The following is a 22,395-nucleotide window of genomic DNA, read 5'->3' on the forward strand; positions in this document are numbered from 1 at the left end:
AAAATTGCACTACAAGCTGTAATGGCAGGCCTGAGACATGTTTTAAAGGGCTACTTTAGTGGTGGCACAATGAGTGCTGGCCACTAGTAGTATTTTTGTACAAGCCCAGGGAACATTAAGTACCACTTTACTAGCAACTTAAGAGTAAATTAAATGTGCCAATGAGGTATAAGCCAATTATACGATGTTTAATGAAGAGAGGACATGCACTTTAGCACTGGTTGGCAGTGGTAAAGCGCAAGGAGTCTTAAAGCCAACCAAACAAGTTCAGGAAACTAGTGGGTGAAGACAAAACGCTTGGGGGACGACCACATTGAGGATGTCAGGTCTCACAGGAACACACCAGAGTAAATGGAATGCCCTGAATGAAGGTGTGGCGGGGGTGCAGCTGAAAGACTATGCTCAGTATCAGAAACAATGTGTAATCCCCCCCCAGGGGTTACAATTGGAAGCTGTACTCAATTGTGTACAATTACTCTGTCATTCAGCAAGTAAATAGAATTGAGAAATGTTTCTGTTCTTTCTTTCTGTCCTTAGCTTTTACGTCTCTCTGCGGGGCAGGCTCTAAGGGATAAGTGAGGATAGATGTATGTAAAGAATGTCTAAACTGCACAACAGACATAATGTTTTGACATTTTATTTTCAGTATTTTCAATAATGTATGCAACCAACAAAACACTAACAATCAGCACAGAAGCTAGTGTTCGTTACCACACTAGGACCCAAGACATTGCTGTATGGAGGACATACAGATGAAACCTGAGAAACCAAGAGAAGAGCAGACAGAATAAATATATATAGGACCAATTACATTTATCACAATATTCTTCTGGGGCACAGACCGGGTCTTCTTCCGACCGGGTCTTCTTCCGATTTACACATTCTTCATGTAGACATAAATATGAGTTTAAAAAACACAGTCACAAAAATCTCACAGTTACAGGAAAGAAGGAGAAGGGAGGAGTTATCACATCCTTACTAAAGCCTTATAGTCTGCGGCCTCACACTATACCAGTTGTTAAAGGCCCTGCCTATAAGGAGGGAGAGGGCCTTCAACAACTGGTGCAGTCCAAGGCAGAAGGGCTATAAGACTATCAATCAATCAGGATTTATAAAGCGCAGCTAATCACCCGATAGGGTATCCAGGTGCTTGCAGGCCCCAGAGGCTTATTCGAACAGTCAGGTCTTGAGAACCAGTCAGAAATCCAGATGTGAGGTGATGCTGCAGAGGTGCGTGGGGAGGCTGTTCTCTCCTACAATGTGGAAAAAGGAGTCTCCTCCACTTCTGCTTCTGTACATTTGGGGAGTATGGGCAAGTGAAATGGAGGTGGAGCACAGTCTTCTCGATGGTTGGTGGAAGTTCAGACAGTGGTCAATATAGGTGGGTCCTTGGTTGTTTAGAGCCTTGTGTGCATGTGTCAGCTGATTGAATTCACATCTCTTCTGTACGGGGAGCCAGTGGAGTTTCCTGAGGTGGGGTGTAATGTAGTTTCATCGGGGAAGGCCAAGGATGAGTCTGGCTGAGGCATTCTGCATGGCCTGAAGTCTCTGTAGAAGGTGCGTGGCGATTCCTACATAGAGGGTATTGCAGTATTCGAGTCGGCTGGTGATGAGGGCTTGTGTCAAGGTGCATCTCATGTGTAGGGGTAGCCACTTGAAGATCTTACGTAGCATGCACAGAGTGAGAAAGCAATCGGAGGAGACAGCGTTGATCTGTGATTTCATGGTGAGCTTGTTGTCAATGATGATTCTGTGGTTTCTGGCATGGTTGAAGGGAGTGGGTGCAGGTCCTAGGTCTGATGGCCACCAGGAACCGTTCCATGTGTTGCTGCTGTTTCCAGAGATCAGTACTTACGTCTAGTCTGTGTTCAGCTGCAGGCAGTTGTTATTCATCCAGTTGGCGGCGTTTGTCATGCATCTGTGGAAGTTGGTTCTGGTGGTGGTGAAGTCATCGGTGAGTGAGAGGGTGAGTTTGTTGTCATCTGCGTAGGAAGTTTTGTTGAGACCGTGGGATTTGCCGATGTTGGCTAGTGGGGTCATATATATGTTTAATAGCGTGGGGTTGAGAGATGATCCCTGGGGTACACTGCTGGTGATCTCCCTGGGTTCAGAGGTGAAAGGTGGGAGGTGGGAGGTGGTTCCTCTGGGTTTTTCCGGCGAGGAAGGAGGTGGTCCATCTCAGCACATCCTCTTGGATGCCGATGTGGTGGAGTATTTTGATCAGTGTCTGCTGGGATACGGTGTCAGCGGCTGCCAAGAGAGAGGAGGATCAAAGCTGCTGTTTCTTCTCATTCAAGAAGCGTTCGGATGTCGTCGTTGGCAGCATTCAGGGTGGTTTTGGTGCTGTGATTGCTCTGGAAGTTGGATTGGGAGGAGTCGAGTAGTTGGTTCTGCTCCAGGTGTTGTATAGGTTGATTGCCAGCGCTGGGACGCCCTAGGGTAGCTATGCGCTTTACAAATCTGCATTCAAATTCAAATTCAAATTCATTCATTATTGATGATCTTTTCCATTACCTTAGCTGGAAATGTGAGCAGGTAGACTGGCTAGAAGTTTTTGAGTTTGCTGGTGTTGGCAGAGGGTTTCTTGAGTACTGGTCTGACTTTGGCGTGTTTCCAGGCATTGGAAAACATTGCGGTGGTGATAGAAGTGTTGACTAGGGTGGTGGGTTCCTGGCCGATCCTTTGATATCTGAGGCTGAAGATGTGGTGCAGGCATGGGTCTGTGGGAGCTACTGAGTGGATGGATTTCATGGTGGAGGTGGTGTCCTGGTTGGAGAGGATGTACTAGGTGGTCAGAGTGTGGTTTTTGTCAGTAACGGTGATGGCATATCTGTTGAGAAAGTCTGTAGGTGTGGATTGGGGTTCAAAGTGTCGGTATATGGTTGCAATCTTGCCGTGGAAGAAGTGGGCTAGGCTGTCAGACAGCTCCTGTGAGGGTGAGATGTTGTTTTCGCTGACAACCGGGTTGGAGACTTCCTTAACAATGTTTAAAAGTTCCTTGATGTTGTTGGCGCTGGTTTTAATGCATGCAGCAAGGACTGTCTTCTTTGTTGCCCTCAGCTGGTGGCGGTAGAGTTTGAGGGAGGTCTTGAAGGCTGCCCTGTCAGAGGTGTCCTGGCTGGTGCACCTTCTCTTCTCCAACTGTTTGCTGTTTTGAATTCTTTGGTGTAGCAGCTGGCCTTTTTGGAGAATTATCTCTGGGTGTTGCTCTTGATAGGGACAACGATGTCTGCAAAATTGGTGATCCAGGCGTTGAAGTTTTTCACTCCCTGTTCGAGGTTGGTAGCGGTAGCTGGGTGGAAGGTGCTGGGGCCGGTTGCCCAGCTGGTCTCTGAGATTATGTTCCACCTCCTGTGGGTGAGGGGGTTGGTCATCTTGGGGGTGGTGTTGTGGGGCCTGAAGATACTGAAATGGACGATGGAGTGAGCGGTCCATGTGAGTTCTGTGACATGGCTGTATTTGATGTGGTTGTTGGAGGTTAAAATTGGGTTCAGCATGTGTCTTGCAGTGTGTGTAGGGTTGTGGATGACCTGGGTCAATCTGAGGCTGCTCATACAGTCGAAGAGGTATGCAGTGCTTTTGTCACTGGGGTTATCAATGTGGAAATTTAGGTATCTGAGGAAAATGTAGTCCTTGGAGTCTAAGGCTAGGGGCACAATGAAGTCTGGGGTGGTGTTGCAGAAGGTGAATCATGGGCCTGGGGGTCGGTATCCAAGAGTGCCTCTGTTGGCTGTCTTGTCTTCTGTGTGGAGCTTGAAGTTGAGATGTTCCATGGGGGTGGTGGTGCACTATATGGTCTCTTTGTGAATGATGGCTGTTCCTCCTCCCGGCTTGTCGGTGCGGTCCCGGTGTGTGATTTTATATCCGTCGGGATCGCTTTGACAATGTCTGGGGCAGATGTAGGTTTGAGCCATGTCTCGGTGAGGAAGACGATGTTTGGTGTGCAGGTGGTGATGACGTCGCATAATTAAGTGGAATGGTTGCATAGTGAGTGCGTGTTGAAAAGGGTACATGCAAGTTGTTTTTTTTGTTCAGGTGGTGTCTGTGATGTGTTAGGGGTGGCAGGTGAAGTGGCAGTGGGTGCAGGTGAAAGGGCCTACCATAGAGAATGGGTCAGCATGCTGGCAGTGTTTGCTGCGGGGTCTGGGGTCAAGGGTTTAGAGCTCGGTGATAGTGTATCTTCGGGGTGGGAGGGTCAGGGGTTGTGGTGCTGGGAATAGTCGAGGCATGGACGGGTGCCGACGGGCTAGCATTTGGTGCGCCAGCAGCACGCCAGTCATGCGTGTCCGCTACGCGGTTGTGCTGCAGCTTGCATTAAGTAGGTCCTGGGGTGGGCAGGGCTTTTGTTGGCAGAAAGAATGGTAAGTGGGGAAACCCCAGCGAGAAAACCCAGGCAGCTGCAGAGTCACTGGATCAGTCTGGAACAAGCAGGAGCTGGAGGTCACAGGCAAATGGCAAGCTAGGTGTCCAGGTGCCTACAGCACATTTCACTGTGGAGTGGTGTGGCTCACTGGTTAAAGGCGGCAGACCCGGAAGCAAAAGTCGGCCCGGGACCAGGGTTCTATTACCGACGCGGCAGGGTCGTGGACCAGGGTCAGCGGACTCGATAATTCTCACCTCGGTGCCTACTCTAACCAGGGGTCCCACTCGGCAACTCTGGGCATTAGCTTGCCTAATCTCCACAGCGGCCCCATCAACGCCGGGGATGCCTGGCTCCACCTTGGGGATTCCCAGCAGGGACCATCCCACAGGGAAAGCCAGGACGGGTTCCCCAGCGGTATACAGCGCCAGGACGCCGACAGGCAACAGTGCGCTTTACAAGTAAACATTACATTACATTACATTACTCACTAAAGGTAGAATGTTCTAAATGAAAAAGGACGAAACATGAAGACGAGCATTGGAAACGTGGAGCTCTGTACTTATACCAGCCGTTACATTCCTTGAGCCACTAAATTGTCTTTAATGTAGCTCAGAACATCCCAGTGTTTTAATATAGCTTTATAGCCCACCCTAGTGGGCCCACCCTAGTGGGCTATACCAGCCTTTAAAGGCTTCGGCTTGAGCCTTTACCAAGGGAGCTGTAATTTAATGGCCAGTATAGCCCCACTACGATGGGCTATAAAGCTATTAGAACATTCCGCTCCATCAGGGCAGAATATTCTACTTAGTAAACCAAAGACCTCACGTAGCCTAAGGGGGTTGAAACCCCAGGGATCTATGTGGCCTTTGTTCACAGCTATTGTTGTGAATGTTGTACTTCTAACAGACATGCGTAGGGATACCGCTGTTAGGTTTTTGAACATTCACAGCAGCAAGGTCAGCCCCTGGTTCTCCCCGGCTTGGCTGAACTGCTTTATGTATTTCAGCAAAGCCGAGGAGGCCCAGGAGCTGATCAGCATTCATCCCTACCTGCTTCTGAGGCTCAAGTGACTTTGAGCTAGGAAGGAGGAGGGGGAGGGGGAAGTGTGCCTTTCAGCACAGCCTCTGCCTTTGACTTACCACTCTCTACTCCATGAATTTTGAAGAGGCAGGGAAAGAGAAAGGCAGATGCAGTTTAAAAGAACTTTGACATTTTGAGAGCAGGGGCCTATGCCAGTTCATATAGGCCGCTGCTGCTCCACTGTCTTCAATTGAGCTCTCAACATTCCAATGTTCTAATAGTTCCTATAGGCCGCTGCTGCTCCACTTTCTTCAATGGAGCTCTCAACATTCCAATGTTCTAATAGTTCTTATAGGCCGTTGCTGCTGCACTGTCTTCAATGGAGCTCTCAACATTCCAATGTTCTAATAGTTCTTATAGGCCGCTGCTGCTCCACTGTCTTCAATTGAGCTCTCAACATTCCAATGTTCTAATAGTTCTAATAGGCTGCTGCTGCACCACTGTCTTCAATGGAGCTCTCAACATTTCAATGTTCTAATAGTTCCTATAGGCCGCTGCTGCTCCACTGTCTTCAATGGAGCTCTCAACATTCCAATGTTCTAATAGTTCTTATAGGCCGTTGCTGCTGCACTGTCTTCAATGGAGCTCTCAACATTCCAATGTTCTAATAGTTCCTATAGGCCGTTGCTGCTGCACTGTCTTCAATGGAGCTCTCAACATTCCAATGTTCTATTAGTTCTTATAGGTCGCTGCTGCTGCTCCACTGTCTTCAATGGAGCTCTGAACATTCCAATGTTCTAATAGTTCTTATAGGTCGCTGCTGCTGCACCACTGTCTTCAATGGAGCTCTCAACATTTCAATGTTCTAATAGTTCCTATAGGCCGCTGCTGCTCCACTGTCTTCAATGGAGCTCTCAACATTCCAATGTTCTAATAGTTCTTATAGGCCGCTGCTGCTCCACTGTCTTCAATTGAGCTCTCAACATTCCAATGTTCTAATAGTTCTTATAGGTCGCTGCTGCTGCACCACTGTCTTCAATGGAGCTCTCAACATTTCAATGTTCTAATAGTTCCTATAGGCCGCTGCTGCTCCACTGTCTTCAATGGAGCTCTCAACATTCCAATGTTCTAATAGTTCTTATAGGCCGTTGCTGCTGCACTGTCTTCAATGGAGCTCTCAACATTCCAATGTTCTAATAGTTCCTATAGGCCGTTGCTGCTGCACTGTCTTCAATGGAGCTCTCAACATTCCAATGTTCTAATAGTTCTTATAGGATGCTGCTGCTCCACTGTCTTCAATGGAGCTCTCAACATTCCAATGTTCTAATAGTTCTTATAGGCCACTGCTGCTCCACTGTCTTCAATTGAGCTCTCAACATTCCAATGTTCTAATAGTTCTTATAGGTCGCTGCTGTTGCACCACTGTCTTCAATGGAGCTCTCAACATTTCAATGTTCTAATAGTTCCTATAGGCCGCTGCTGCTCCACTGTCTTCAATGGAGCTCTCAACATTCCAATGTTCTAATAGTTCTTATAGGCCGTTGCTGCTGCACTGTCTTCAATGGAGCTCTCAACATTCCAATGTTCTAATAGTTCCTATAGGCTTTTGCTGCTGCACTGTCTTCAATGGAGCTCTCAACATTCCAATGTTCTAATAGTTCTTATAGGATGCTGCTGCTCCACTGTCTTCAATGGAGCTCTCAACATTCCAATGTTCTAATAGTTCCTATAGGCCGCTGCTGCTCCACTGTCTTCAATGGAGCTCTCAACATTCCAATGTTCTAATAGTTCTTATAGGCCGCTGCTGCTGCACTGTCTTCAATGGAGCTCTCAACATTCCAATGTTCTAATAGTTCTTATAGGCCGCTGCTGCTGCACTGTCTTCAATGGAGCTCTCAACATTCCAATGTTCTATTAGTTCTTATAGGTCGCTGCTGCTGCTCCACTGTCTTCAATGGAGCTCTGAACATTCCAATGTTCTAATAGTTCTTATAGGCCGCTGCTGCTCCATTGTCTTTAATGGAGCTCTCAACATCGCATAGAGAAAAGACAAGAAAACAAAATTCTGACCAATTTATGAACTTCTAGAAAATTATTTGGTGCTGGGTCGCTATCAAATGAGCTTTTCCTGGATGGGGGAATAAGATCAGCTCTGGTCTTAGCCCTGGAGGAAATCAGGATCATTATGGATGAAGGAGGCACAGCAGAAATATTCTTGCTTGGCTCTTCTGCTGCTTTGGATATGGTGGGCCATAAAGTGCTAAGACTATGACTGTCTGAGGTAGGCATTGGTGCCTTCCTCTCAAATTCTTCCCTTTCTTTATAGACATGTGCTGTAGAACCCGGGCCCTTCGCTCATTCAAATGTGAAAAATCGGAAATTAGATGTAAGTGCTCGGGTGCTCAGCCACGTAGCACACAATCGATGTCTACATAGGGCCACTGTCGCACCTGATCAAACCATTTAGCTGCAGGGCTCTCTCCTACGCTAGCGATAGACATCAGACTGGGTCAGGGAACCATTTTGTCTGCAATGACACTGATGGTCTGTCTGACAGTCCCCCATCAATGGAAGGCATGCAACTTCCTGCTGGTGAAAGGGAGAAAGGCAGAGCTGCTGGTGGTTGGTGGTAACAATACCAGGTGGAATTCTGTCCCTTGTAAGCTAGTTCAGGACTAGCATCTTTCTAAGCCCCTTGTAATATCTTTTGTGGTTACCGGTGAATAGAAGGTGACACTCAAAAGGAAGTGACGTTACAGGTAAGCCCCCACTTTCAGCTTCTCTGCAAGCCTCAGGAGACTTTGGTGGCACCGACGGACAGCGCGGGGCCTCGTATACCTGAGCACGGTCCAGGTGAGGTGAGGTCCAGTCCCCTGTCATTCTGGATCATGCTGAGTATCCAAGTGACAAGGAGGATGAGTATTATACTGTAGGCACAGGTGGTATTGCTCCTACGCCTATTATCACATCATTTGTTTTTCTTCTTTTTCTTCACTGATTGGTTGCATTTATTTCTCACAGATTTGTTACAGTAGCAACATTTAAGAGCAGTGGCCCTGATGAAAGCCAAGGGACGTTTTGCCCGTTAGGCAGAAACATGTTGGCCCTTATGCGACAGTCATTCTTTCCATACTGTCGATTGCACTGTTCCTGTTCTTTTAATTAGGGGATGTGCCTTGTTTTCATTAAAGAGTTGTTTAGACATATCACCCTATTTTAGACTCACCACATTTTTTGTCATGTTGCACTGTGTTTTCACCACTTCTAACCATCATTAACTGGCCAACAATTGGTGGTTCATAGCGTACTGTGGACCTTATCCAGCATCACTGTAAGGCATTGGGTCTTGATGATCTAAGGACTGGCCTGGTCACAGTATGGACGGCCAGATGATATGACGGGTCACTTGGTTTGTTTGATGGTTATCCATAATAAGCTGTTCTGGATCTTGCTGACCAGTTTATGATTATAGATTATTGAAGGTGCATTCCTTACACATGTGACTCATACTCTCTTTTTTCTGGCTTAGGAATTTTCCTTAAGGTGACTGTAGCACCTACTGACATAGTGCACCACATGCCAGTTGGGCCAATATATTTGGCTGATAGACCTCACAAGTTCTAATATAGTGTTGGGGAAATGAACTTGTATTGGGTCTCCAATCTCTTCTTCCCTTTGACCCTCCACTCCCTGTTTTGTGTAATAGCTTCTCTGCATGCTCAAGAAAGTATTTGGCGTCTTTCCCAAAGAGGATCTCTCCTGGCTCGTAGCAGCTCACATACATTCCAAGGAGAATTGTTGTAATAGCCTATCTCTGGGATTGTCTAAGCACCACTTGAATTCTTTTCAGCAAGGCCAGCCTTAGCCATTAGGACAAACATTGGACTACTCAAACTGGATTAGGTTTCTGGGGTTAGGAAGACCCTACACGATTTACCCAAAGAGCAAAGCATCCATTTCAAACAAGCTCTTGCTAGTTCAGTAATGTTTCCATCGTCAATGCAAATTTAGAGCTCTTGCTCATTGTAGGAAAGTAGGATCTTTCTGGCATAGATACCCCCACCCTTCGCCTGGTGTCAGTGTGTTTTGACTGTAATTCACTGGGATCCTGCTAACCAGGAAACCAGTGACTGTGCTCTCTCCTCTAAATGTGTACACCCCACAATTGGCCTACTGGGGAGCCAATATAAGTCCCTAGTATATGATAGTAAGGTACCCAGGGCATTGGTATACCAGGAATCTTCTATGGGTTGCAGCATGTATTGCGCCACTCATAGGAGCCCATGCATGCTGTATCTGCAGAGCTGCCATTGCAGTCTGCGTGAGAGGGTGCATGCACCCTTCACTTCAGATATAAGGATTCCCTTATATCCCGGTCGCTGCACTTAAAACCTATAAGTCACCCCTAGAGTAGGCACTTCGATCCAAGGGTAGGGTGCACAGTTCTAAGTGTGTGGGTACCCCTGCATGAGCAGAGACACCCCTACAAACTCCATTTTCTAGGCTTTGTAAATGTGGAACACTCTCTATAAGGTATGTAGTGCACACTCGCAAGTTGAGATGTCTAACTACATAACGGCTGCCCCAAACCTGATCATGTTTTGCATCAAATATGTTTAAATCATGCAACTACGCCAATTCCAGTGTTAGTTGCATGATACCATGTACTGGGGGCTCCTTAGAGGACCCCCCCAATACCTACATGTGTAGCCTTATAGGGTCTGACTGCCAGCCCGCACTGCTGCCAACCCTAGACAGTGTTCTGCCCCCTGCTGATGAACTTCACTTATGCAGGGGAAGCTAAACAAAGGATTTCCTGCGAAGGAGAGGTGCGACCATCGCTTCTTTAGGATTAGGTCTGGTGGGAGATCTTCCGAGCACCACCAGACTGCATTGAGGGGAACATTTTGTGCCCTGCATACATAAACCAGTTTTGCCCAGTTCATGAGCTGTTGGCTCCCACTCTAGCATGAGACCGCACAAAGGACCGGAGAGTGACCACCACCCCGTCCAGCTCCTCCCTAGGGAGGTGCCCCAGAGCTCCTCCAGGTGGCCACTTGATCCTGCCATGTTGAACATTGGCCCCTGAGAGGATCTGACTGGCTAGGACATCTGAATAGTGTCCCTGACCCCCTTTGATAGGTGGGTCACAAGAAAAGAGGTCCTTCCCATTTGTGGGGTCACTTCAGGGCTCCCCTGAGCGTGGATCCTTAGATTCATACTGACAACAATTCTGGAACCAACTGCTTGTCTTCTGACGTTTGTTTAAAGACTCTTCTACTGATGGACACTCAAACTTTGCTGTTTTTCAAGCCAGGACCCTTGACAAGACTGATCCCAGTGGGAAGAATCCTGCAGCATCTTTGTCCATTTGTTTTTCCAAATATCTGCAACTTCATGGCCATGCATCCTCCGAGTCATCAAGGACTCAGCCTGCATCTCAGCCAGAAGGAATCGCTCTTGAAGTGAAGGAGTCACTTCCCTGCACCCACAGGCACCACAGCGTCCACGACCAGTTTGCTGATCCTCTTGTCCCACGGATATCTTCTTGCTCAGCAACACAGGTGGTAGTTTGATGGTTCTCCAGAGGCCAGAACAGTCTCCCTGCAAGTTGGAAGACTGTTGTCCCTCTCCAGCCAACAGTGACCACCTCCCTGTGCACTGCATCTGTTTTTCATTGCCAAGGCTTGTTGCTTCTCTTCACTGAAGATATTCAAGCTCCAAGCAGCCACTGCCTTCAGCACTGCACAGCTCCAAGCACATTGTCCTGTCTGCATTTCTTGCCTCTTGGGGCTTCTTCTCATGTGTGTTGCTTTAACTTCATTGCAACCTCCTGTGCCTGCTGCCAGAGGGCCCTTGAAGGGGGCTTCAGAAATTATTTCTGGCTCTCCATCGTGATGAGGGCTGGTTCTGACTTACCTTTACTGGGGTAGTCCCTCAGACCTTGCTGGTATGCATCCCTGCATCTTCACCCACAAACTGTTGTTTGCATTTGCCAAGGCTTGCTCGTGGCCCCGATGGCCATTAACCTTCCTGCTCTCGTCAGCCAGCATGTGACAGCTCGTTAGAGGCACCTGGTCTGCTACAACATTGCCTGGTTTTCACAGCTGTTGTTTTCTTCTCACCACAACTCAGCAAGAACCTTTAACCAGGGCCGGTATTGTGCTCAGGCTGCTTCTTGGTCACCTCCGGGTGGTTTGGACTCTGTCCCCTCTGCTTTCAGGTTCTACTCATCTGGATTCTTTGACCTGGTTCCATCGGCCTCGTCCGCGAGATGCTGTAGCTGCCGAACTTCCAGGACCCTCCATTGGCGTCTAAGGAGGTTTCCAACATCACTTCACCCTTATGGACCCGGGCTCCCTGGTGTACATATCCATATCTTCTGGGTATCCATGGGTGGGGTGACTCTCCAACCTGCTTTCCTCCAAGTGGTTTCTTCTGGGTCCTTTGGGAATGGTCCAAAAACTTTAAGATCAAAACCACAATTTACCTTTGTTGTCCTATGGACGTATAACCCGGTGTAACCACTCTGCATACGGGGCCCCTTGAGGTCCCTTGCTACTCACGTTGGGTGGTTCCTTGCTTCCCCTGGGGTGCTCCAACCTTGGGTACTAGTCTTGTTTTGGAACCCATACGCATACCACTATTTTAGTATATGTTTTGCCCCCAGTGGGGTGCCCTATGTGTTGTTCTATGATATTTACCTGTTTTGTCATTATTCTTTGTGTGAAATTGATACCTCCGAGTAGGAGGTATACCAAGTTAGTGTCTAGAATGTAGTAATAAATCAAAAGTATTTTTCTACTCACCTGGTGTGGTTCTTTTTTGTGGAAAAAGCTTACTGGCGCCCAAAGTGGTAAATGCAATTGCTTTACACTCTCCCGTATACGCCTTAGCTGCTCTCCACAGCTACCCGTTGAGAGCTCTGGTTTTCAGGGACTTAAACACTATCACTAAGGGTAGCCTGGACTCCGTGCACTGTGCCTCGCCGTAGGTGTACACTATATACTGCCCCAGCCTCCCACACTCATAACACCTCTTCAAGCATGGACTGCACTGAGCTTGTGCAATGCAGTATCCTCAAGGGTTGAGAGAGAAAACACGTAGGAGAGCTCTCCTTTCGTCTGCCGCCGTATAAGCTGTGGAATTGACTCCTATCATAGATATTTTAAGAGAACATTGAGAATTCAACTATTCTGCAGGTTTTATTGCTCAGTGATGGAGAGACGGTGTCTCTGTTTTTTGTGTTTCCTATTTTCTGTCCTATGGTTTGTACTTTTTCTCCATATTACTGTGGCTTCTTGGCTGGTCAGATTTTTCCTTTATTCAGTGCTCTGAAGCCATCCTACTGAACACGAGCTCTGCATGTATTAAATAGAACAGAACAGAATAGAGTGGAATAGAATGAGAATTGAACAGAATTGCTGCCCTTGCACATCAAACGTGGATCTCAGCCCTTCAAATGCCGCCTGAAATCAGGGTCAGAGGGTGACCTTCTCCAAACTATAAGGTGGTAGCAGTGGCGGCTCCTCAAATAGGGCGGAGGAGCGTTGCCGCACTACTATTCAGCAGTATGAGAAAAAATAAAATTATAACTTAATGTTATTACCATTTTATATTTTCTTGCTGCGGGCACTGCAGCTTTGGGAAGCGGGCGGGGCTGCTCTGCTGAAGGAGCAGGGGAGGAGTGGTTTTCACTCCCTATGTGTACATGAATATTTGGCCGGCTGTCTCAGGCTGGCCAAACATTCATGCGCACATAGCACGCTCAACACCCAAGCGGCATTACAACCTGCGTGGAGAACATGCCCAGGCCCCCATTCCCTGTCTGAGCACCAAACCACAGCGTTGTGATTGGCTCTGTGGAGCCTGGGTGTTTCTGGTGTCCTTCCTGTTCCGGCCAGACGAAGGATTGGAAATATTCGACGAGGACAACGTTGGACGCGGACAGGAGGTATGTTTAATTTTTTATTCATCGCCTTCTCTCCCCTGCGTCACAGCCTCCCCACCCTCCACCCCCAATCAGTGCCAGCCGCCACTGGATGGTAGTCACTCACAGGTGAACGACAGCGAATGACTCGTAGTCTGTGGTCACTACGAGGAGGTCTTGAAGCTAAGGAAGAAAGTTTTTATTATCTAATAACAAAATCATGGCAGCAGCTAAGGGCTCACCTGATTGGTTGAGGCAATGATTAGGTTATCATTGACATGTCCACAACCCCACAGTGTGAAGGTGAACACGGATGTACCTTTCAAGGTAACACGCCAGAGTAAATGCAATGCCCTGAAGGAAGGTGTAGGGGTGTGGCGGAAGACTACGCTTAGTATTGGGTGGAAGCAATGCGTCACATGCCCCAGGGACTAGAATGGGGAACTGTACTCAACTAGGCTCAAATACTGTGTTATTTAGCAGGTAAATGGAATTCAGAAATGTTTTTGTTCTATTCTTTCCTTCTAATTTTGTTTTATGTCTCTCTGCGAGGCAGCCTGTGGGGAATAAGTGTCAATAAATGTGTTGAAAGAATGCCCAATTTGTGCGACAGGCATATTTCTTTTTACTTTTATTTTCATTATTTTTAAGTATGAATAACGTTTGTATTCAAAACACATATTCAATCACTATAACATGAACATCAGGTACATTTGGGCATACAACACATTTGGACATATTATTAGCAGGATTAGGCCCACTCATATTGTTATCAGTGGCATAACATATGCCTGTGAAGCCCCCCGATGCGAGGGGGCCCTGAGGTCCAAGGGGCCCCTCAGCTCAGGACCCTGTCTTGAGGGCACCTGACTGACTCCGGAGGGGGGTACCTCAATGTTTTTTTGCACGGGGGCTCTATCAACCTTCGTTACGACACTGATTGTTATGATATTAATAGTATGCACATTGGGGACAATTCCTAATCCAACCGACCCCACAGAGAGAGGACCCTTATGGGGTGCGACACGCTGTCCACCCCAGGCCCACCCTAGTAATCCTGATAACACAATTCCACTTGGTTAAAGGGTACACCCCTGGTCACAATGATATAAAAAATATGTACATGCACGAAACTAGAACACTTTTTAACAGCACCACAGCCCGGAGCCACGTGGGTACACCCAATGTCAACAGTATGGTGCTTTTGACATGAAATCAACATATCAAGCTGCCCCGCTGACCAGTGTCATAAATCTCAGGCAGTCCATAGACTATCACTCACACACACTCACTGCGCACCACAACACGGAGCGACAGGTATCAGCCTAGTCCGTACGGAATGCCTTACACACATACGCACTCAGCACTCTAATTTGGTGCCACTGGTACCCAGCAGGTCAATGGATAACACCCCACAGACCTAGCCTCCCTCTACACTCTTGTTTACCCTGATTGTCCTATACCCCCAGATGGAAGATAACCAGCCCTCTCCTCCCAGATACTAGGCCACACACAGCCAAAGTCACACTTAGTCTGGGTCCTTTGGAAGCAGGTGGGGATATGTAGCAAGTTTTAATTAGGAGGTAGACGTAAACAAGGGGAATTTAGCATCCACTCTGGAAGTTCACCTACAGGTCTCAAAACACAAGGAGTCACACAATCTTTTGACCTGCTTCCAAGCTGTCTCAGAAGCGTTCATTCAGCCCAGTCAATTTCTCTCCCTACTACCTGGCACCAAGATGTTTTCGGAAGCGGCCAGGTGTAGAGAGGTCAGTTGGTCGGCAGCGATGAGGGTCAAAAGGGAACAACCGATGAACGAGGAGTAACACAGGTGAGTCTCTTGGTAGGAGGAGGTACCCCGACAGGTGCACATTGATCAGGGTCATGCCCAGGCAATCCGGGCACAGCACCTGGTGCGTGTTGGTTTGGGTCGCACCAGACACTTCAGGTCTCAAACACTAAGAGTTGCAATTTCTGTACCTCCCCGGAAATTAGACACAATGGAAGGTGCAATTACGGTAAGGCCACTCAGCCACGCAACGCCACTCAGCCACGCAACGCCACTCAACGCCACTCACCCACACAACGCCACTCACCCGCAACGCCACTCACCCACTCACCCACGCAACGCCACTCAGCCACGCAACGCCACTCAGCCATAACACTTCACGAGCAGTCCCGGCCTTTTAGCTACAACATTGCATTCTGGGACTCGTAGTTTTGTTTCTTTTAGTAATAAAACGCTAGCAAATAATGGAAGGACCGGCTGAATGCGTTACACAGATATCTCGAAGACCTCGTTAGAATAACACCGCTCCAACAATACGTCATAGCACACCGTCATGCACTGCCTATGGAACCAATTCATACCGTGCTTGAAAGTGTATTAAAGCCAGTCTTAACACAGGGACATCAGAACAGCAAGCATGTTGGCGGCAGCAGCCCGCAATGTGCATTTCTCCTACACCCCCTCCCCACAGCAATGCCCTCCGTCTGTTTTACAATTTGAAGAGGTGCCTCCTCACATTTCACTTTACTGCCTTCCAACCTCATGTTTGAAACTTTAGTCACCATCTCCTGTTTGTCGTACCCCAAGCAGCGGTGCACGCACTACAAATCCTTCTGTTATGCCACATCTCGCAGCTTAGATTCATTTGCTCTTTCTTTTAACTCTCCACGTTTCTGCCTGTTTCACTCTCTCTTTTAACTCTCACCCCCCTCTCCATTTACTTACACAAATCTCGCAGATACCCCAAGCAGCGGTGCACGCAGTACCAATCCTTCTGTTATGCCACATCTCGCAGCTTAGATTCATTCCCTCTTTCTTTTAACTCTCCACGTTTCTGCCTGTTTCACTCTCTCTTCCAACTCTCACCCCCCTCTCCATTTACTTACACAAATCTCGCAGATACCCCAAGCAGCGGTGCACGCAGTACCAATCCTTCTGTTATGCCACATCTCGCAGCTTAGATTCATTCGTAACGCCACTCACCCACGCATCGCCACTCAGCCACGCAATGCCACTCAGCCACGCAACGCCACTCAGCCACGCAACGCCACTCAGCCATGCAACGCCACTCAGCCACGCAATGCCATGCAACGCCACTCAGCCACGCAACGCCACTCACCCACGCAACGCCACTCACCCACGCAACGCCACTCACCCACGCAACGCCACTCACCCACGCAACGCCACTCACCCACGCAACGCCACTCACCCACGCAATGCCACTCACCCACGCAACGCCACTCTGGCACGCAACGCCACTCTGGCACGCAACGCCACTCAGCCACGCAACGCCACTCAGCCACGCAACGCCACTCAGCCGCGCAACGCCACTCACACGCGCAACGCCACTCACACGCGCAACGCCACTCACACGCGCAACGCCACTCACACGCGCAACGCCACTCACACGCGCAACGCCACTCACCCACGCAACGCCACTCACCCACGCAACGCCATTCACCCACGCAACGCCACTCACCCACGCAACGCCACTCACCCACGCAATGCCACTCACCCACGCAACGCCACTCACCCAAGGAACGCCACTCAGCCACGCAACGCCACTCACACGCAACGCCACTCACAAGCAACTCCACTCACACACGCAACGCCACTCACACACGCAACGCCACTCACACGCAACGCCACTCACACACGCAACGCCACACACACGCAACGCCACTCACACACGCAACGCCACTCACATACGCAACGCCACTCACACACGCAACGCCACTCACACACGCAACGCCGTTAGTATGTATAGCATTGCACCTAAAAAACAGTTAATATTACAACCCACAAACGCCAGCACCTCTCCCCTCTGTTCCCGTACACATCCAGGCTCGCAATTCAACTCCCCCTCCCCAGACGCCAGCACCTCCCCTCTCTGTCCCTGCACACAGCCAGGCTCTCAGAACACAAAAAGACTAGAAAGTGAAATCGTCGACAAAATGAAATAATGACAGACGCATTACAAGCTACATGGCCTTGTACATTCCCTAATCAGCAGACCTACTATTCCCACCCCTCCCTCTACAGCCTGCTACGCCAAAAATAGCGCTTGTATCTATAGCATTGCACCTAAAAAAAAATTAATATTTTGACATGTTTATAAACGGAATGAAACACACAGAGCCTCTAGCACATCCACGTGACTAAACAGTCCTCGCAACCCGCCATAACCCCCAACAATACGACGGACCTGCTGGGACCATTCTTTAATACCATTTACATGAACACAAAGCCATGCCACAGACTCCAAGGCTTTCGTTACCAAAACTCCAGGATGCTAGACTACTTTAAGCGCCGTGTTCAAGATTGTAATCACTTGTGAAGTTCCTTTGGGGATGTGCTAATTTAGAACAGCAGGATGCGAGCCGGGTGTTACCTCGAGAACAACAACAAACCCCCCCAAAAACAAACCCACTGGAAGAAAATACTAACACTAGAAACGTGATGCTTTTTCGCTAAACTTAAACAATCCCACTGAACGAAAATACTAACACTAGAAACGTGATGTTTTTTTAACAAAAATTATTTACTTTACATAACCATGTCTAGTATTTCACAACTTCCCTCTACAGCGTGGTATTTAAAATCGGCCTATTCTACGTCGACGCTTGTACAGACTAAAGATTTCTTATGTTGCCTTCAGTGAAACATTTCCGATGTTGCCTTCTTTTGGATAACTACCATATTTCTTATACACACACATTAAGGGGCGCATCCGCAGCAGCCTCACCCTCACTCACCCTCACTCACCCTCAACCCCTCATGCTATTTTGAAGGGTAACTTGGAGCAGACAGTTCAAGTCGAATTACGGTAAGGCCACTCAGCCACGCAACGCCACTCAGCCACGCAACGCCACTCAACGCCACTCACCCACGCAACGCCACTCACCCGCAACGCCACTCACCCACTCACCCACGCAACGCCACTCACCCACGCAACGCCACTCACCCACGCAACGCCACTCACCCACGCAACGCCACTCACCCACGCAACGCCACTCAGCCACGCAACGCCACTCAGCCACGCAACGCCACTCAGCCACGCAACGCCACTCAGCCACGCAACGCCACTCACACACGCAACGCCACTCAGCCACGCAACGCCACTCAGCCACGCAACGCCACTCAGCCGCGCAACGCCACTCAGCCGCGCAACGCCACTCAGCAGCGCAACGCCACTCACACGCGCAACGCCACTCACACGCGCAACGCCACTCACACGCGCAACGCCACTCACACGCGCAACGCCACTCACACGCGCAACGCCACTCACCCACGCAACGCCATTCACCCACGCAACGCCACTCACCCACGCAACGCCACTCACCCGCAACGCCACTCACCCACTCACCCACGCAACGCCACTCACCCACGCAACGCCACTCACCCACGCAACGCCACTCACCCACGCAACGCCACTCACCCACGCAACGCCACTCAGCCACGCAACGCCACTCAGCCACGCAACGCCACTCAGCCACGCAACGCCACTCAGCCACGCCACTCACACACGCAACGCCACGTACACACGCAACGCCACTCAGCCACGCAACGCCACTCAGCCACGCAACGCCACTCAGCCACACAACGCCACTCAGCCACGCAACGCCACTCACACACGCAACGCCACTCACACACGCAACGCCACTCACCCACGCAACGCCACTCACCCACGCAACGCCAATCACCCATGCAACGCAACGCCACTCACACACGCAACGCCACTCACCCACGCAACGCCACTCACCCACGCAACGCCACTCACCCACGCAACGCCACTCACCCACGCAACGCCACTCACCCACGCAACGCCACTCACCCACGCCACGCCACGCAGCCACGCAACGCCACTCAGCCACGCAACGCCACTCACACACGCCACTCACACACGCAACGCCACGCACCCACGCAACGCCACTCACCCACGCAACGCCACTCACCCACGCAACGCCACTCACCCACGCAACGCCACTCAGCCACGCAACGCCACTCACACACGCCAATCACACACGCAACGCCACTCACACACGCAACGCCACGCAACGCCACTCAGCCACGCAACGCCACTCAGCCACGCAACGCCACTCAGCCACGCAACGCCACTCAGCCACGCAACGCCACTCAGCCACGCAACGCCACTCAGCCGCGCAACGCCACTCAGCCGCGCAACGCCACTCAGCCGCGCAACGCCACTCAGCCGCGCAACGCCACTCACACGCGCAACGCCACTCAGCCGCGCAACGCCACTCACACGCGCAACGCCACTCACACGCGCAACGCCACTCACACGCGCAACGCCACTCACACGCGCAACGCCACTCACACGCGCAACGCCACTCACACGCGCAACGCCACTCACACGCGCAACGCCACTCAGCCACGCAACGCCACTCACCCACGCAACGCCACTCACCCACGCAACGCCACTCACCCACGCAACGCCACTCACCCACGCAACGCCACTCACCCACGCAACGCCACTTTGCCACGCAACGCCACTCACACACGCAACGCCACACACACGCAACGCCACTCACACATGCAACGCCACTCACACACGCAACGCCACTCACACACGCAACGCCACTCACACACGCAACGCCACTCACACACGCAACGGCACTCACACACGCAACGCCACTCACACACGCAACGCCACACACACACGCAACGCCACTCACCCACGCAATGCCACTCACCCACGCAACGCCACTCACACACGCAACGCCACTCACCCAAGGAACGCCACTCAGCCACGCAACGCCACTCACACGCAACGCCACTCACACGCAACCCCACTCACACACGCAACGCCACTCACACACGCAACGCCACTCACACGCAACGCCACTCACACACGCAACGCCACACACACGCCACTTACGCAGCAATGTTCACGATTTTCATAATAAAACGAAAGAACACAACTTTTATGGCAAATATTGCATCCGGCCTCTGACCCGTTCAGCACCACACCTGTCTTTACATTTCTTTTTTGCCAAACAAAATCATCGACCATCTTTCTCATTCACCCACTGTATTTTCACGTTGCCACACACACATTTATGGACGCATCCGCAGCAATTTTCAGTATTTTCATACTAAACATAAACGCCACAACTTTGAGCCAGTATATTACAAGAGTTGTATGTTTAAAAGTGAAACTTTGTATACTTTGGATGCTTTATATATGCCATTTTTAAGTGTAACTTCGAGCAGACAGTTGAAGTCTAATTACACTAACGTAAAAAAAAAAAGGCCCTTTGCTTTGTCAGTTCCGAGCAAAATCTTATGTGGCCTTAAGGGAGTTGCCCAGGGAAGTCTACTGGCGCGCCAATGTCGAAACTCCATCTGCATACACATTCAAACATTCACACTTCCAAGTCGCGCACATCAGCTAGTGTGACTTTTCCTTGGGGCAAGGGAAGGACTAAAAGCTTTGATCCTTTCTTAAACCAAAAAAAAAAAAAAATATTCTTGCATCGTTACCCCCTATTTAAGCAGAGGGACGGGTCACTTTAAGTCATACTCTCTTTTTACCTGCGAGGACAGAACTTCGACTTACAGAACGGCGCTGTACTTGCTGCTATCGACCAACAGCCACTGAAAAATTACGGCATTCAATCTTAGAACGTAAGTGCATGCAAGTTTTATTTCTATACATCTAAGGGACAGTATTGATACATTTACTTGCGTTTATTACAACTGTTACTATATCAACATCGCACCTCTGTTAAATTATTCTGCGACATGTTTGTTTGCAAATCTACATTTTCTATGGTAATACTTAGCAAAGGACTACGGAATTTCTCAAACAGGTCATACCTTTGTTTAAACCAACCGATACATATTGTTTTTTTTATCGTTATCTCTTGTAGGTTATTGGTACGCTTTCAAGATTTCCTTGATAGGGGGGAAGAAACTGCGCACCAACATATATCATGTAAGTACAGCCAACTGTTCACTCTTCTACACAATTTTTACTTCCGTTCCTAACACTCCGACTCGCCACACAGAACATTCCTTCCAATAATTCAAGGCACAACATAAGTTTGACACACACCCATTCATTCGTATATTTAATGCAACACAGTAACTACTCCTAATTACAACATGACACACACACCTTTTTACGTCTGTTACTATTACCTTTTCACGCACACACGGTTAAGAACACATACTATATAACACGCACGGCGAATTGAGTGCAACCACAACAGAACACTCCTTACTATTTTTTTCACTGCTTCACAGCAATACAGTAAACAGGATGATCGGACTGAACAGTGAACAGAGCTCCAGCTTACACTACTCACACACACCTTGTCAGATTATCTGTCAAGATTACATGCATACCGCTTCCATTCTCTGATTAAATGTAACACAGTAACCAGTGCAAGTTACAAGATGACACATACCCACCCTTTTTTTTACATCTATTAGTATTAACTTTTCACGCACACACTGTTAGGAACACATACTATATCACACGCACGCCGAAATGAGTGCGACCACATTAGAACACTCATTATGCTTTCATTTACAGCTTCATAGCAAAACAGTAAACTGGATGATCGGACTCAAGAGTCAACAGAGCTGCATCTTACACTAATCACACACAGCCTGTCACATTAGGCAAAACACTGACTGCCACCCTTATACAGCACGTGCGACTCAAACGCAATCTAAGATCATAGCACTTCGCCACTACAGCACCAAACTTTCAGGAACAACTTCAAATTGCACATTTATTTGTACGCAAACAGGCTACACTTTACAACATTCACCCGCAGCTTTACTGGCACACATTAAGTAATCCAAGTTACTAGCTGACACACGAAAACATCCGCTCGTACAACTACTAGTATTACCTTTCCACAAACACGCACCCAATAACACATTAGCCAGGATTTGCGGCCTACAAAAATAAACACTTCACTTTACAGTTACTACACTATTCCCAGGCACATTGTATCATTCGGGAGAATAGTACAGCCATAAACCGTTCGCAACACTTCGCCACACCACAAAAAAAATTTCATGCACACATTCCACGAA

At 49.0% G+C, this 22,395-nt stretch overlaps 1 protein-coding gene across 1 annotated transcript in view; it reads left to right on the forward strand.

The window, feature by feature from the left end:
- The first annotated feature begins 4,227 nt into the window (after window positions 1-4,227).
- Window positions 4,228-22,395, forward strand: part of LOC144783417 (uncharacterized) — a 34,383-nt gene continuing 16,215 nt past the window's right edge. The window contains exons 1-2 of the mRNA XM_078662405.1: window positions 4,228-4,318; window positions 21,216-21,280. Coding sequence (XP_078518531.1) covers window positions 4,228-4,318; window positions 21,216-21,280 — 156 coding nt within the window. The remainder of the gene's footprint in view (window positions 4,319-21,215; window positions 21,281-22,395) is intronic.

Source organism: Lissotriton helveticus, chromosome 9 (assembly GCF_964261635.1).
Source record: "Lissotriton helveticus chromosome 9, aLisHel1.1, whole genome shotgun sequence".
Classification (NCBI taxonomy): Eukaryota; Metazoa; Chordata; class Amphibia; order Caudata; family Salamandridae; genus Lissotriton; species Lissotriton helveticus.